The sequence below is a fragment of the Stegodyphus dumicola genome, chromosome X1 (assembly GCF_044657685.1).
Source record: "Stegodyphus dumicola isolate Sdum_Otavi_A_Nest chromosome X1, ASM4465768v1".
NCBI lineage: Eukaryota > Metazoa > Arthropoda > Arachnida > Araneae > Eresidae > Stegodyphus > Stegodyphus dumicola.
Genome location: NC_140780.1, coordinates 187,113,563 through 187,131,527, shown reverse-complemented (window position 1 = coordinate 187,131,527; position 17,965 = coordinate 187,113,563). Strand labels below are relative to the sequence as shown.

The 17,965-nt window shown below is 37.3% G+C and overlaps 2 protein-coding genes across 3 annotated transcripts in view; one reads left to right on the top strand and one right to left on the bottom strand.

The window, feature by feature from the left end:
* Positions 1-12,396, top strand: part of LOC118190981 (uncharacterized) — a 49,859-nt gene extending 37,463 nt beyond the window's left edge. Inside the window, exons 5-6 of the mRNA XM_085808419.1 lie at positions 10,939-11,082; positions 12,144-12,396. Of these exons, the coding sequence (XP_085664545.1) occupies positions 10,939-11,082; positions 12,144-12,190 (191 nt within the window). The 3' untranslated portion in view covers positions 12,191-12,396. The remainder of the gene's footprint in view (positions 1-10,938; positions 11,083-12,143) is intronic.
* LOC118181662 (uncharacterized) overlaps positions 11,407-17,965 on the bottom strand; it is a 55,744-nt gene continuing 49,185 nt past the window's right edge. For both annotated transcript variants that reach the window (XM_035350841.2, XM_035350842.2), the window contains exon 5: positions 11,407-13,911. In XM_035350841.2, the coding sequence (XP_035206732.1) occupies positions 13,547-13,911 (365 nt within the window). In that variant the 3' untranslated portion in view covers positions 11,407-13,546. The remainder of the gene's footprint in view (positions 13,912-17,965) is intronic.

The following is a 17,965-nucleotide window of genomic DNA, read 5'->3' as shown; positions in this document are numbered from 1 at the left end:
TTATAATGGTACTAATCGTCGATTGGTTTTGTCCATATGCATTAGCAATAGCCATGATGCGCATGCCACTTTCGTATTTTTTTATAATTTCCAACTTCGCTTCCATGGTTATCAGTGACTTTCTTTTCCCCTTATCACCACCAGCACTAGAATCACATTTAGGACCCATGGCGAATAAAGTTTATCACAAAATAATATTGCGATCACACAATCACAAGAATATCGTATGAACTGTACGAACGCCACGCGGTCTCGAGAAGGAGAGAACGATATCACATCGACGCTTTGTGTGGACTCGGTATCCTACGATGCCGTGATGCCGACCAATAGGAGAACAGGATTTATAGAGAAAGGAAGATGACGTCACGTCGACCAATACCAGAACAGCTTGAATAGTGACGTATTGAGGCTTACTGAGGCTTGCTTAGTGACGCGTGAGGTTTGCCCGTAGCGCGCCAACTTCAAAACAATTTCAAGCGGCAAGAGATATTGGGATCGCATCGCGAAAAACGTATCGTTTCGCGAGCACGAATATTTGCGATATTCCACTTCGTATCTTGAACACATCGTATCGTGAACCCATCGTATCCCGAGGTACTACTGTACTTAAGAATTTTCTTGCTTATTGTCGACTTTTCGAGAATTCATGTAATCTGCTCAAAGCTTTTTAAAATTTAGCCCCATATAAACACGAACTGGCTATTTAAGTTATTTCGCAGTGAATTTTCACATTGATAACACTGTGGTTTCTCAGCGATTCTTCCGCGAGTTTTCTGTGCGTTTGATCACTTTGTGAGGTTTAGTTGTGAAGTGCGTTTGATCACTCTAGGAAATTATTTAGTTGCGGTGTGCGTTTCACCAAATTCTGAGGTTTAGTTGCGGAGTTAGTGTGTGTATAAGGTTAAGTTCATTTTAGCTTAACTGAATACTAGTCTAACCTCTTAGCCTGCCGAACGCATTTTCATTTAGACTTTTAGTAACAATAAGTGAATTACAATGTTACGCTTTTAGCCTGAAGTATGGAACTAAATTAAATATTACAATTTGACTTCCTTATTTTCGGGAAATAACAGCCAATTCAGATAAGATAATTCAGATATTTATCATTCGTACTTTTAAATTATGTCCTATCAGCTGTCTCGGCTAATTTTAATAACTATTACTTAATATTGAAGATCATCAAAGATCATCAGCAGATAGATACAAACTATCTTATGCTGGTCGCAACCGTTCTCGCTCTCTTAATTTCCTGGATCCTACTTAAAACTTCTCCTATTTACATATTCTGATGGAGTAAACGAAAAAGTGGAATATAGGATAGATTTTAAGATAACCAAAATGTGTTAATTAAAATAAACTTTATATTTGTTTTGTGTTTCGTTTTCGTACGTTTGAATCTCAAACTTTGGCGCTAAATTTCAGGGAAAAAATTTTGCGTTATTGATTGGCGCAGATGGTTTTAATGGTTTTTAAGTAGTTAAGTATTTGAATTTGTTATGTTTGATGTTCTTTTAGGCTTTTCTTTTAGGATTTTATCTTCGTTGTCTTCAAACAGACATGTTGAATAAAATAGATGCTCACTACCTTACTTTTCCAGAAGAGCGAACGAAGAAAAAGAAATAACGGAAGAATGCACTTCAGAATTTGTCTGTCAGCTAAGCTTTTCAGAAAACAAATCATTTTTGAATATATAGCGTCGCCGCAATTAACGCTTGCAGAAATTATAGAAGTGGGATGATGAGGGAAAAGAGCTCTAATTAAAACTAAAATATGAAGAAAGTTAATTGAGTATCTGATTCATAGAAACAAATGACGCCTGGCCTCTCTATGTGATTTGCGGAAAAAGTGTTCACAAATAGTTCCATATTACCCGCTAAACTGCTGCGCCGTTCCGGAGAAAACTATACTGATTTGAAAAGTAAACCGTTTGAATTTTTCATGAGGAAATTAAGAGACTTTTAGCTTCACAGAAATGTATGCAGAATTTGCTAAAACAAATAATACAAAGGTACTGGGATCTTGCTACCTAAAAAGCTACTTTGTAGCGCGAGCTGTTGTAACTCATATCTAACATTTATTTGACAGGTGACAGGTGACGGAGGACGGGGACGCCTGGTGTTTAACAGAGGTAAACAGGCATATGTCCCGCGCCCTCCCCTATCTACCGGAGGTTTATTGAGATCTTAAAAGATTTATTATATTGCCATACAGGGGCAGATGAGAGATACATTGGCTATTTATATTGTATTACAGATTTAGGTTTGCAACGTATACGTTACATAACATACTGGTTACACATTTAAGAAAAAAAAAAAAAAAAGAAAGAAAGAAAAAGAAAAAAAAATATTAACATAACACATACATGACATGACACATAAATACTATTAATAAAGAAGGTACATGCGCTTAGCAGAAGGAAGATACTGTATTTCCTTAGATGCAGAGGAGTACTTACATTCACTTAAGACCCTGAATTAGTGGGGTTGGCATAGGTCTTGCCCCAGGGCGGTTATCTGGCTGATTATTCTGCAGATGGTATTCACTGTGCCTTTGTTATTAACGATGAATCGTTTGAAGGCTATTTGGTTGTCTGCTGGCAAGTGGAGGTGATTATCCTCCGTGAGCGGGCATTCAAAGATGTAATGGTCTGGAGTTCCGAGCGACCCACAGACGCACAAGCCTGTATGAGAGATAACAAATCGCTCAAAATAGGTGGGAAAAGGCCCGTGCCCCGAGATGTAATTAGTGATGGGAGGTATGGAGTATTGGCGCTCCGTTTTCACTCTAGGCAGAAATAAATTGGTTCTGCGACCCGTATCACAGGTCTCCCATTCAGCTTGCCACTTCTGCAGACCTTTTTCCTTAAGAGTTCTCTTGAGATACGAGGGTGGCGCTGGAATAGTTACCATCTGTGCAGCTATGTTGCGTGCTGCCTCCTTTGCCAGTTGGTCAGCTGTCTCATTACCCTCGTTGTTAACGTGTGCCTTAGTCCATATTAAATTTACAGTTAGTTGAGGATGTGATTGTAGAATATTCTGGAGGTCCGCTACCAATGGGGAGGTGTGGTTATGGTTGACTAGGGCGAATAGCGTTGACATGCTATCTGTAAACAGCATTGCATCGGTGATCCCGCTGTCAATTGCATGCTGAATCGCAGTGGTAATGGCTATGACTTCAGCCTGGAATGTACTGTTTATTGGTTGAAGATGCCCCTTCCACTCGATTTCCTTGCATCCTCCGTGGTACAGGACGAAGGCACTACCTGTACCCTCGTCGAGCTTGGATCCATCTGTATAGTACTGCATTGGGTACCGTGGATCCTGTATTGTAATTTGCTCGCCACTTCTGCTGACGTGAATCCTTATATTTCTTCCCTTGTGTGCAGGGTGCGTCTCCAGGGTATTCTTTGGATGCTCATACTGAACTGGACTATAAGTGTTTCCGCACAAGATAGCTTCCTTCTTTAAATGGATAACAGTAGCGTAAGCAGCTTCAGTTTCTGCGCGTATGTGCAGTGGCATCAGACCAGATAATACCACTGCTGCACTAGTGGCCGTTGTTCTGTAGGCCTTACACAAGAGTAAGGCGTAAGGTCGTTGTATAATTCCCAGCTGTTTGACTTTTCTACCACTCATCGGACTGGCCCATATTGCTGAAGCGTAAAGGGTTATTTTCTCTGAGACTGTGAGATAAAGAATTTTCTGTATGTGGGGATTTTGACCCCAGTTTCGCCCCTGAAATAGGCGGGCTTTTCTTGCTATTTCGGAAGTTCGCTGTTTAATACTTTGGAGGTGGGGAATCCATGTTAATTTGTTGTCCCACAGAAGGCCAAGGTACTTTAAGGTGTTATTGATTTTAATGTTCCTCTGCATTAATTTGATGCATGGTTTGCGTCTCAGGTTGGCTCTTTGCTTCGGTATGATCAGGGCACAGGACTTTTCAGCAGATAGTTGAAGTTTAAGTTTGCCGCAGAGTTCTGCAAAGAGTGCACAAGACTCGGTGCCATTCTTCTCAAGCTCGTCGCGGGTTCTTCCTTGTACTAACAGTGCGGCATCGTCAGCGTAGGCGACGATGGACGTATGTCTTGGCCATGTGGCCTCCAGGATGGCGTTGAAAGTAATCGTCCAAAGAATCGGTCCCGCACACGAGCCTTGCGGACAGCCCCTTTCTTGGTGTTTAGTAGTAACTCCGTTGTTATGAGTTATTAGTAGACTTCTGTCCTGCAGGTAGTGGCAGAGGACGCTGTAGAGATTGATGGGGCATTGCGCTTTCCTGAGTGCCTGCTTGATTGCTGGCCACCAGAGTGTATCAAAGGCACTCTGGAGGTCCAGCGAGATGAAGGCGGTGTGCAGGTTGCCTGATCTATTCCTTTGTATTTCCTCCAAGATAGCGTGCAGAGCATGAGTGGTGGATTGTCCAACTCTAAAGCCGAATTGTCTATTACTGAGATAGCGGCTGCGATGAAGGTGAAATCTGAGTCTATTGACTATTAACTTCTCATATATCTTCCCTAGGGAGGATAGAAGGCATATTGGCCTGAAGGAGCGCGGATTTTCTGCATCTTTATTCTTTTTTAAGAAGAGGACGACTTGTCCCTCTTTAAAGACGCGAGGGAAAACTCGATGGTGCAAGAGCTGATTGAAGAATTTAGTAAAGAAGGATGGTCTTGCCTTGTAGGCTATTCTAAGGATGTTATAATCGATGCCATCGGGTCCCGGTGCCTTTTTGAGAGGGAGATGGCGGTAGATCTGTCTGATTTCTGAGTCACTGAAGGGCTCGTCGGCTGGAGTTGCTGGAGGTGTTGAGTCTGCACGTATCTCCCTTTGCTCTGTTGTGTCCTGTGTTGAATCGTCATTCGGGAACAGTGCGTCTAAGTAGGTGGCAGCTGTGGCTCCTGCGATGTCTGTTGTAAGAGAGGGGTGGGCGAAGATCTGTGATGGCTGGTAGATTTTATTAGTCGACAATTTATGGAGGACGCTGTATGGATTGTTATTCTGCGTGCAAAAAGTTCTCCAACTTGTTATCTTTGCTGCGAGGATGTTCTTTTTGTATGATGCCCTTTCCTTACGGAAAATTGTAAGGTAGTGCATTTTTGTGTCCTCGTCGGTTGCTGTTCTTATTCTGCGCCTTAGAGCACGACATTTCTGACGCTGTTGCCTGAGTTCTTTACTCCACCATGAAATGCTGTGCCGTTTCTTGGCAGCTCGCGTTGGAAGCAAATTTGAGCAGATGGTCTTAATATTATCCAGAAGATGTTCTGTAAATTCTTCCATCTCGTCTTTGCCGTTGTAGGCTTCTAGTGTCTCCTGTTCTGCTGTTAATAAAGTAGAGAAGGCTGCTGTCAGAGGACGGATTTTGGCTTTGGGTAACTTAAAGCGCTTTAAAATACAGATTTTGGTGTCACAGTTGATTGTGAAGGTTATGTAACGGTGATCCGAGCAGCTTAGTTCGTCGCTAACTTTCCAGTCCTGTACTTGCGATAGAGCCGTTCCTGTTGCCAGGGTGACATCTGGCCAACCTTTGCAGTACGTATTATCAAAGGTAGGGGGTGCGCCGCTGGTATTGACCAAATGTAGGTCGTTTGCTGTTAAGTAGTCCTCTAGCGCTTGTCCCTTGGGAGTGATATCTTGGTATCCCCAGTTTACATGATGCGCATTAAGATCACCCCCATAGACTTGTGGCGTTGAATGGCATTTAGATCGGACGTACGTTGCGTTTGCTACGAAATTGTCGATGGAATCTGTTGGGGAGGAGTACGCAGATATAAGAATCAGTTGTGCATTTTTGAGCACAATTAAAACGGCAACAAAGTCTCTGTCCTGTTTAATTAGCAGCGGATTCCAGGCTGGGTTACAACATATTAGACCCGCTCTTGGTGCTTGATCTTGGTTCCTTGCTTTTGACTGGAAGACCTGCCATGCTATAGGGAAACCTGCAATGCGTCCTTCCTGGCAGTACGGCTCCTGGATCATCAGGAAGTCTACAGAATGCTCCGTTGCATGTTGTATCGCCTGTGCTGTAGCAACTTCTGCTCTTTGCAGGTTTATTTGTGTGCAGCGGATTATCTGTGCTGTCGTAGGGTTATTTGATTCTGTGGGTATCGGTTGATTATTACTTGTTGCTATTAGTTGGCTGTTAGTACGCTGTGCTGCGTTGTTGCCGTTCAATATATCGTGCGTATGTCGGGCATGAGGCTGTGTATGCTGCATGCGCGGTATTGATTTTACCACGTGTTCTGAAATTAAAATCGGCACAGTTGATGCAGGTTGGTCTGCTGGCTCTGCATTCCTTAACGCTGTGACTTCCTGAGCAGAAGGCGCAATGTTGCTGGAATTTACATTCACTTTGTAGGTGTCCGAATGCCTGACATCTATAGCACCGTCGCGTATTAAAATATTCTGAGATTCTGTAGACTCTCCATCCGAAGCTGATCTTTTTGAGTTGCGTAAGCTTGTCGTATGCCGCAGGTTCGCATTGGATAATCCACTTTGTTCCATTTCGTCCTTCTTTTAGTCTGTACAGAACCTTTGCTGTGGACTTTGTAAGAGCAAATTCTGAAGCTAGAGTCCTTTCGACCTCCTCCCTCTGTACTTCTGGCGGTACAGCGTGAATTGCAACCCTAGGATGCCTTTTTTCCGGGAGTTTCGTCTGTACAAGTTTTTGACCTTCTTCACTGCCCAATGTATTGGCTAGTTTAGAGAGGTCTTCTTTTGTGGGGCAATCTACTGCCAGTCCTCCTTTTTGGATTTTCCTTATTGCATTAACTCTAACTCCTAAGGTAGCAAGGGGGAATTTTTCATTCAAGGTGGCTTTTAGATCTTTGCCTGTTCCTTTGGCGTCTTGGGCCGGATAGATCAGCAGAGTATGGGTTCTGGGTTTTCTAGACTGGCTGGGCTTCTGAATCAGCTTTGCTGCCTCCGCAAAAGATCTTGGGATGGGAACCTGGGGAATTACAGCTGTTTCTACGTCAGTGAAAGGGCTTGGTGCTGCTGAATCACTTGGTCCTGCGTTAGGTTGGAAGTGCGCTAAGCCGCAACAGACGAGGGTAGATGTGTTTGTGCCTGCCTCGTGTGTTGGCGGTTTTGGACTGAAATCTGGCCCTTCGAGTGCCAACCCTTTTAGCACTTCCAGTGAATCCTTGAGCCTGTTCCTTAAGACTTGGGAAAGAACGTGTTTGCCTCCTCGATAAGTGTCGGCAATTAGACTGATGTCCCTTGCTAGAGCTGCAATTCGCTCTTCGCGTGTAAGCTCAGACGTCAATAAGGCCTCCGTATCCAAGTTATCTTGTGAGGTAGTTCCTGCTTTATCTGATAAAGTTGTCGGACGTGTCATGTCAGAGTGGAACACAGCACTGAGCAATTATGCGCTGAACACTAAAAGACTAGCACTTAGCACTTCGAGATGACACTTGCGTCACACTTGGTGAACTTATAACACTTGACACACTTTAACACACTTTTAGCGCTATTGCACGATTGTGCCTCTCTGGGTATCTTGGCAGACAGACTTCTCTGTTCTTCATCTGATATTAATTAGTTGAAATCTAATAATTGTTATCCACGGTAAATGTATTTCTAACTTTGACACACACACTTGCACTATATAAACACTGCACTGCACTGAATTCTGCTATTTATTTCTAACTTTGACACACACACTTGCACTATGTAAACACTGCACTGCACTGAATTCTGCTATTTATTTCTAACTTTGACACACACACTTGCACTATGTAAACACTGCACTGAATTCTGCTATTTATTTCTATCTTTGACACACACACTTGCACTATATAAACACTGCACTGCACTGAATTCTGCTATTTAATTCTAACTTTGACACACACACTTGCACTATGTAAACACTGCACTGCACTGAATTCTGCTATTTATTTCTAACTTTGACACACACGCTTGCAGTATGTAAACACTGCATTGCACTGAATTCTGCTATTTATTTCTAACTTTGTCACACACACTTGCACTATGTAAACACTGCACCGCACTAAATTCTGCTATTTTTCTAACTTTGACACACACCTTGCACTATGTAAACACTGCACTGCACTGACAAATAACATATATGCTCAACAATTCAGCGCTGTGGCTGACGATGTGGAAGAGACATTAATCAGTCGTATCAGGTACACGAAATTCGCTCTACATTACGAATGGATGAATCGATTGATGTCGCCGGCTTAACCGTTTTAGTGGTATTTGTTCGTTATGCTTACTTACAAAGCTATTAATTAACACATTAAAGGCGGGAGTCAGTACTACGATTTATCTCGACTGTAGCTTAAAGGCGGGAGCCGCAGTACTACGATTTATCTCGACTGTAGCTTTAAAGGCGGGAGTCGTAGTAATACGATTTATCTCGACTGTAGCTTGCGCATCTCCACTGTAGCTAGCGCATGCATTGCGCAATCCATGCGCCATCTTTACATTTGTATTTAGTATGTTTTGTGGTTTGAAGCTGTTCGGTTGTTCAAATTCTACTTACAGTAAATTTGGAAATCCTTCAATATGGTTTCACGTGAAAATCAAGATATATATATGCAGACGATTTGATGGACAGTGAAGAGCCACAACCTGGTACATCGAATTGGGCACCACGGACACCACGATATAAAATTGATCCGCCTGGACGTCTTTCGCTAGACATCAAAAAGCACAAATTAATTCGGATAGAAAATAAAGGCAAAAAGCTATATGCCCAACGAAACTGCGTAGTTTGTGCGGCACATAAAAAAAGAAAGTTGACTTTCTTCAAATGCGAGTTTTGCAATGCACCTTTTCACCGTGGCGAGTGTTATCAACATTATCGCACTCATAAAAAATACTAGGTTATAAATATGTACTTTAAAACATTTTTTGTAATTAGTGTTTAGTTCTTTTTTAATATTTCTTGTAGTTTTAAGAGCTTAAATAAACTTTTTTAAGTCTAAATTTTTTATGATTACACAAAATATCGCCCGCTCTAGGACGAAAAACGAGGCGAAGCGGTCGCCGCGTTATCTAGCATACTTTCGTCAAGATCCCCCGCCTTTAATGTGTTAAGAAGAGTTCCTTCTTTGCAAACGACTACCAATCGCCATATCCAGAGGTGAAACATTTAATCCTTTAGAAGAATTCTTCATTAAATTAAATACCGTTGGAAAACTTTGTAGCTATATGCACTGATGGAGCAAAGATAATGAAGGGTCACAATGCAAGAGTCATTGCTAAAATTATATAGAAGTAAGAGAAATATAGCAGCAGCCACTGTATTCTTCATAGATAAGTATTAGCCTCGAGTAAAATGTCTTCTGAGCTTATAAGAGCGTTGAATGATGATAGAAAAACAATAAACTATATAAATTAGAGACCTCTTAAAAGCATTTCTTCAAACTAATGTTTGAAGATACGGGCAGTCACCATGAATCTCTCCAGCTAAACACTGAAGTAAAGTGGTTGCCTCGTGTAGAAACGTTGACACGTTTGATAGAACTTCGTAGAGAAGTAGCAGTATTTTTGATGGGCCATATCGCTCTACTGGAGACGATTTTAAATGATGAAGTCTGAGTATGCAAACTGGCCTATTTGACTGACACTTTTAGAAAAAATGCCATATTTTTTTTATACAAATGCCAAAATATCTTCTTTTAATAGGAAATTTATGTATTGGTTGGAGAGCACGTAAGAGCAAGATATTGATTGCTATCAAGAGCTTCTTGAATGAAAATAACTGCAAGGTTCAAGAAAAAATATAGAAAAATATTCAGTTGCATCTTGAAGCTTTGAAAGACTAGCCTGAACATTATTTTCCGACACCTCGAGAAAAGGCGCTTAGTGTCTTTAAATGGGTTCTGATGTATTCAGAGTAAATAAAAAAACACCTCGCTTAAATTCAGCAGAAAACGAGGGTTTTATAGAGTTGACATTTCACAGCTAACTAAAAATCTCATTTTAAAAACAAAAACTATTGAATTTTGAGATGTATTTACTCCAATTATTATTGTTTCACTCTCAATTAAAGATCTCTGTGAAACGAGACGCTTATACAAGTACCAAAACAAAGTACAAAAGCCACTTAAACGCAGAACCAGACATTCGATTGCAGTTATTATCAGTTAAACGTAAAATAAGAAACCTGTGCCAAAAAATGCAATCGCATGTCTCACTGAACGTTTATATGCTATTTCATGTTATGTCTTAATTTAGGTCACAGTGCACTCTAGTTGCATTATAGTTGGTGTAATTAAACTGAAATTGTTTTTTATAATGAATGAGTGGGTATTTTAAATAAATTCGGTATGATAGTTAATCTGCATGAACTGTGCTCATTATACAGACCATTTTTATTTTGCTCTCATCAGTAATCTTTTATAACGCAAATGCTTTGTTTTATTGAACTGTGAAATAACCCTTTGTTTTGACAATGTTATGTGTATTTATTGCAGTTGAAAATAAACTAATATAATGGTAAATTTGAAGCTTTTAAAACAATTTCATGATATATTTTCTTCAGTTCTTTATTCCGTTTCAAAATTAATTCGTTAAAAATTGCTAATGCCTTTCGCGCCAAAGAGCCATCCAAAGAATTTTAATGAACTGAGTTGTTTTTTTTTTTTTTTTCCTTACATCATTACACTTTATACATGTCTACTTAATTTAAAAACCAATAAAAATATAGATTGATTAAATAGCACATTTAAATAGCACATGATAACCATTCTATTTCGCAGTCTCTTTTTAACTGGAAAAAAAATTAAATGACTTACTGATTGTAATAAATGATGAATTCTCGATGCTTTTATATACAGACAATCGGAGCTCCAATTCGATAACAATTGTACGTGATCATATTACGCGGCAACTACTGTGCATAGTGCTTTAATTCTGAAAAAAAAATTACTTTTATTTTATGAAACATTTTATTTTTACTGTCATTTTTTAGGTGCTGTGGTCATTACTGCAGTGTTTCTTGTTAGTGTCTTAGGACTCTTTGGTGGGTTTTGTATCTCTATGGCTTGTATAGCAGTTTTCACAGATATTTTTAGGACATATCGAGAAAGAGGTGCAAATCGTTGCTCGTTTTGCTGTAAGTAGCTTTTTTTTTTTTTTTTTTTTAATTTTATGGTTGTCTTTAAAATGTATTACGTTTGCCATTTGCAAATGCTCATTACTTGCAACTTTTTTTTTTTCTTAAAAATTGAAGTCGTTTGTGTAGTTTATATGTTTTCTTCCATCCTATATCCATGCGTAACGAAATGTAAATACAGGCTTTTAAAAGTTATTGCTACTTAAATTAAATACACTTTTAATTAAAAGATTCGACTAATTTAACTGTAAATTATTTCATTTCTTTTTATTTAATAATAGTGTATGTATGTGCATTTAATAATTTCCAGTCAAACTCCTGATATCAATGATATTTCTTTTATTGTATCATTAGCTGATAGCCAACAATTAAGGAATAATAGTCCAAGAAAACCATTTTCACTTGCACTGTTTTTCCTCAGCCGAAAAAAATAGTCATGAGAAGTTTTCTTGGTGCGTACCACAAAAATATAAATGAGCAGGCAGTATATCAACCTTAGCTTTTCTCTGTAAGCCAGTCTTTTAATCAAATCAACGTAAAAAATCTCATGAAATACTGCGTACAACTACACGTGCAAATTGCATTATAACAATTTGTCCTTATTCAAACAATAGGGTGACTAAAATATATTCTATTTACACCCAGCCTGTCCTTACCTCTTGGAGTATTCTTCCACTCTGGTGTATATATATAAGATCTTCCAATCATAACAGTATTGAAAACATAGGTATGAAATTTAAGAAAATAATGTGAAGATTGACGTTCGAGTTGTGAATCAAGTTCAATATCTCGGAGTCTGCTCTTCAGAGATAAATTATACTACCTAAACTATGCAACTGGTCTTGCTTCCTTTCAATTTCTGCTTCGGCTATATTTCTTTGAATATTGAAAACTGAAATCATTATGCTGAAAATAACTAATTAATTTTGAAACAAATTATATCTAAAATAGTTTTATTATTTTTTAGTTAAATTAAAAACCCTTGCTTGCTGATTATAAATGCATAAAAAATGTAAAAGCGATGCTATCATATTAATCCCTCACACATGGTTATTTTTTAGGCTCATCTGAAAGCGCTACAGGTCAGGCATGCCAATCTTGTTGCTAGAATTTCCATCTACTGAGATGTCTGAAGTACAGTATTAAACTTACATGACCATGCATCTGAAGCCATTCTTCAAAGAAAATCTAAACAATCGTATAGATAAATAAAATGACTAGATGTATTTCATATGTTTTTCACCCGAATTACGTTCTTCATTTGTTTTCTCCTGTATTTGGTGTTTTTGCAAAAATAAAATATCATATACTTTGTGCTGTAATATTTTATTAAAAATTAAAAACAGTTTCTAAGGAAGCAGCATCATGCAGCATAGCTTTTGAGGAAAAGACTGGATGATGTTCGTACTCAAGATGGTTATGGCTAAACTGCGGCCGTATGCTTAATACATTAAACACTTCGAGTTTATCCCTTGTTTAGTTAACTGCGAATGTACTGGGTGCATGGGTATTTTCCTAGTTTTCCTCATTTATAAACTGAATTCAAGCTCGTTTCTCTGCGAAAGCCTTCCAAGGAAACATTACTGTTTATATAGATTGATAAGTTTTGTGGAATAAATTTAGTGCATTTCAGAAGCAAAATTTTTCTTCTGACTGACAGTAAAAATAACCTCATTTTGAAACATATTATCCTATAACTGTGGTTACTCTTCTTTCAATAAATGATTGCCACAGCTACGTCACAATAATAGAAGAGAAAAGCATTAAGACTGAAAACAAAACTGTCCTAAATTTAAAATCAAATTTCAGTATCATGTTTTTCTTTTTAAAAATCAATTGATGCATACTTTGTGAAGTTTTTTGTCTTATATTTTTGAAAATTCAATTTCTAAGTAAAAGTAATTTTTAAAGTTGAAAAAGACAAAACTGAATTATGCTTAAAACATCTTCCGCCCACGTGCTTGAATAAATTCTTTTAAACATAAAAAATTTCTTTTAACACAGCTTTAAGAAGAAAATTATAGAAGTATTCCATAGGTTAAATACAATGTTGATACTGTTTTATTAACAACAAATGCAGTTTTCAGTAAATGAACATTAGTGTAGTATCAAACATAAAAAGTTTTATAAATTCATGTTACATTAATTCATTTAAAATATTATATTGCCACTGAAAACTTAATTTTGCCTTAAGTCATATCACAAATACCTGTTTAAAAATATCATAACATTTATTGAAGAATAGTACAATAAATGCAATTTGTAAGAAAGCGTGATAAACACTGATTAAATGCAGAGAACTTTCCTCTTTGAAGACAATTAATTAGTTCAAAATAGAATATGCTAAGAAATATCATTATTAAACAAGATCCAAACAAATGTAACATGGAAATAAAAAAAAGTTTCGCAATAAAAAAGCAATGCTTGTGGCATAAAAATATTGCAAGAATATCATTTTAGAAAATCATGCTCTGTATGGCGGTGGTCTGTCGTATCTTATTTCTACTTTCTGATGTATTAACGGAAACTCAGATTTAGGTTGAGTATATCGAGAATAATCGGTTGGAGCTGATGGTTGTACTTCTGTTTGCACTGCTGATGAATGCACTGGCTGGAGATGTCCGATTGTGGTTTTCATGGAACCATAGGTATATCCAGGAAGGGGTATGTAGCCACCATTAGATCTGTAAGGAAAATCTTCCATCAGAGGAGGCTTGGTTGGCTTGTCTGGCTGTCCGCGGCAGCAACAGACGCACATCGCAACAAGGATTGCAATGAAGCTTGTTATTCCAAGCACAGTGGCAGCAATAGCAATTGGTGTGATGTTAGCTGTAAAAATTTCAAATTTTTCAAATTTTCAATTTTCTTAATTAAATGTGTAATACAATACTCTTTTATCTGCTGCTCAAGATCTTTAAAATTTCTTACTTTTCCTGCAAAAGCAAGAATATAGTTATTTCTAAAATAAAATAAGGGTAATTCGAGAGAAAAGAGTGCATTTCATTGAAGTTTTTAGCAGACTGAGAGAAATATATGACGATGATGATGTATTAGCACATGTTTTTGGATTTATAGGTTTAAACGGTTTGCTTCTTTTGTAGCATTAATACTTCTTCGCCCAAATTAATTGCATATTGGCAGTCTTCAGGAAGCTATTCAAAGGTTTTCCTCCCTCGCAAAAAAACAACATGGCATTGATATTAAAATTGAAGATTTATCTACTAAATGTGTATTACAAGTGACAAATTTAAAATTGACTGATTTTTAGTCAAAATGAAAGAATATGATGACTTTCTAAAATGCAGTCCGTCAAAAACAGTTTCAGAAGAACTCGAAGTATTTTAACAATGAAAAATTAGCAGGACTCATGCTAAACGAAAGTTTTGAGGAAAAATATTTTTTTTAAAATACGAATATTTTAAATACAGGGTTTCCATAATTAAACTTGAAATTTGCGAGCAGTCTGTAACAAAAACTATGCAGCATAATTGCATGAAAATTGGGTTATGGCAGAAAGAAATGATGGGAATTTTATCGAGGAAAAAAACAACAGTGAGTTTCAAAAACAACCAACAACCACAGTGTTTATGCAGGATGGTGCTCCCCCACGCATCGCCCGTTGTATGAAAAAAGTACTCTGCCGCCATTTCGGCGATGACAGAATCATCAGCTAGCAGTTTTCTACAGCTTGGCCTCCTAGATCTCCGGACTTGAATCCTTGCAACTTTCCGGCTGTGGGATACCTCAAGGCCATGGTCTACCGTGATCCCATCACATCTCTGTCCGACCTTAAAGAAAGCATAGAAAGCCATGTGCATAACATTCCCCAGTTTAAGCTGCTTTCCACAGTCAAACATGCGATTTTACGCTTCAAGATGGTAGCAGACAATGGTGGACATCATATCGAGCATGTTTTATAGATTATTTATATGTTCTCAATAAAGCTATGATACGCCACCTAGGAGTGGTTTTTGAAACTCATTTTTTTTTTTTCCCCTCTGTAAAATTCCCATTATTTCATTTTTGCCATTCCCAATTTCGTACAATTCCGCTGTATAGTTTTTGCTACAGACTGCTCGCAAATTTTAAGTTTAATTATGGACACCCTATATATATATTTACTGTTTTATTTCATCCTAATAGTTTATATAATCCTCGCTGTTGTTTTTTATCCTACTATTGTGTTAAACTTTATTGATATTTTGAAGTAATAATTTAATTGCAAAACTTCGCTGTAGGAGAGAAGTGCATTTAGTATATTAAGCATAAATATGAATCTTTAACATCTTGTGCATCAAATGTTACTCTATTAAAATGCCGAAAAGACTCTCACCAAATTATAACGGCTTTTTTGAAACCGTCAATTAGAGTATAAGCTAAAGGGTAATTTTTCGATGCTTAAAATTTATATTACGACTTGTATAGACAGTCATTTATCGAAATAAATGACTGTTATTTCAATGGACGCTATTAAAGGACTTACGATTAAGCACAGCTGGCAACAAAGTACGTATTTCTCTCAAAAATGATCTTCATAAAACAATGCAACTGTCTATTCAACGAAAGTAAAATAAATTATATATACTAAAAAAATGCTGTCAGGAGGATACGACTTTATACAGAAAGAATTGCACTATGGCAAATATTTCTTAACATAAACTATTTAAACTAATTCTTGGTGTTCTAGACGCACAACCTATATCCAAGCGGATCTCACAACTCTGAATGTGGAAGTAAAATTAGTTTGCTCCTTCTAGTAAAAGAACCTTATGTTTTCAAAACCGATGGAATCTTTTGTAAAATCAACTCTAGGCCAAAGCAGATTTTTTCCTAATATTTTAGTTCTAGTATTGGTGTCCTTATACAAGAAGAAAGTTTTCGGCTGTCTGTATAAATGCAAATACTCTACATCCTAAAACCGACAATAATTCTTGTTATGACAAGTATGAAAACTGATTTAACAGATTGTTTTTAATTGATTTTAATAGACTGCAAGAAATAACAGAAAGTAATTTAGTTTGCAAATTAACAAATATCAAAATTTCACAGAGGGATGGCCATCAAACAAATGTGATGTACTATAAGTTAAAATAAATTATAGAAGAAATGTTTTAACAGAAGTTAACTACTTTATACCTACAGAATTAGATAAAGTTAAGTTATTTGAATACAAACAGCACACGAGGACTATCTGTCTAAGGAGAGGGATGCCTTCGTGAAAAAATTTCTAACAGAAACTGTCTCATATTCACATTACATACGAAAAATCTGCAGAAACTATACGCTGAGCCCTACTGTTCGCTTAGGATAGAATACCGGTCGAACTACCAGTACTCAGCGGTCTTAACCGCTGATCAACTGTGGAACCATGTACCCACAAAACAATTCAACATTGCAATCAATACGCAGTTATATTTATTAGTTTTTTTTTTTTTTTTTTTTTTTTTTTTTTTTTAGACAAATAGGATATAAACATACGAAAACGACTGGACAAAAATTAATGAAATAACTTTTCATTAATTTAATTTTGAAATTTGAACTTTTATTGGTCAAATCTATTGGATTTGTTAAATCTGAATATCATTTTTAAATAAAAATTATTGAAATGATAGAAAAATTCTTACTTAAATGTTTTCAACGCCTGCTGTATTGTCGAAGAAAAATTAGTCATAAAAAAGATTGAAGACATTAGTTGAAGTAAATAAAGATAAAAATTAGTTACTGGCAAAAAATAATTTAATTAAGACGTAAACAATTCAGTCAAGCGATACTGCATTTACCGTATTTGACGGCATATAAGACGCACCCTTATTTAGAAGGCCACACACAAGGCAAAAAGTTTCAATAGTCCGCGCGACAGCGCGGTACCACAATAACTAATGTGGTTTCTTTTAGTTCTCACGCTTCGTAAAAGCCAAATAAACAATCATTGAATGCAATTACCAAACATATTTTTATTAAGGAAAATTAACAAACGGCAAGCTATTTTGAACATGATATGTAAATTTCAATAATGAATAAATGAATGAACGGCAATCAATCAAACATAATGCAAAATAAAGCAGAAACAACAAAAAACACAGATTCAAGGAAAACATTGCCTATCATGAAATTAGACTTTAATCACTTTCAAAACCATAAAAATCCTTTTCACTATCATCATCATCGAAAACGAGAATATCGTCATCACTACTGTTTCCGTCATCGTTCATATCACCTTCTTCGAATAATGCGACGTCTTCTGTTCCGCCAAGAGCATTATTGATTCCGCACTTTTTAAAGGATTTAACAATTACTTCAGCCTTTACGTCCTTCCCAAGATCTTTTTACCCACTCGCACACTTCTGAAATAGAGGGCCGCTTCATTCTGCCTGAGGGTGTGAGGGCGTGATGTGGCTCTCCTATCCACTTGTTCCATCGTTCTCGCACTTTTTCCTTAAATGGCTTATTCACCGATACATCTAAAGGCTGAAATTGGCTGGTCGTTCCACCAGGAATGACAGCTATCTGGGTTTTTAATTCTCTCGCTTTATTCTTTATGGTTTCAGTTCTATGAGCGCTAAACTGACCCAAAAACAAAAGAGAGGGTTTTCTTAAGAGTCTACCAGGTTGCCTCGCCCATACTTTCTGTAACAACAGTTTCATTCCAGCCTCGTCCATCCAGCCTTTCGGATGAACATGAACAATTACACCCGTTGGAAGTTTTTCTTTCGGATGAGTTTTTCTTTTGAATATGAAAAACGGCGGTAGTTTTGTGCCACCAGCACAACATGTTAGAACTACCGTATATTGGGTTTTTTATGACCTGTGGTTTTTATGGTTATTGATTGAGACCTATTAATACTCACAGTCTTGTTGGATGGTACATCAAATGTGAGTTGAA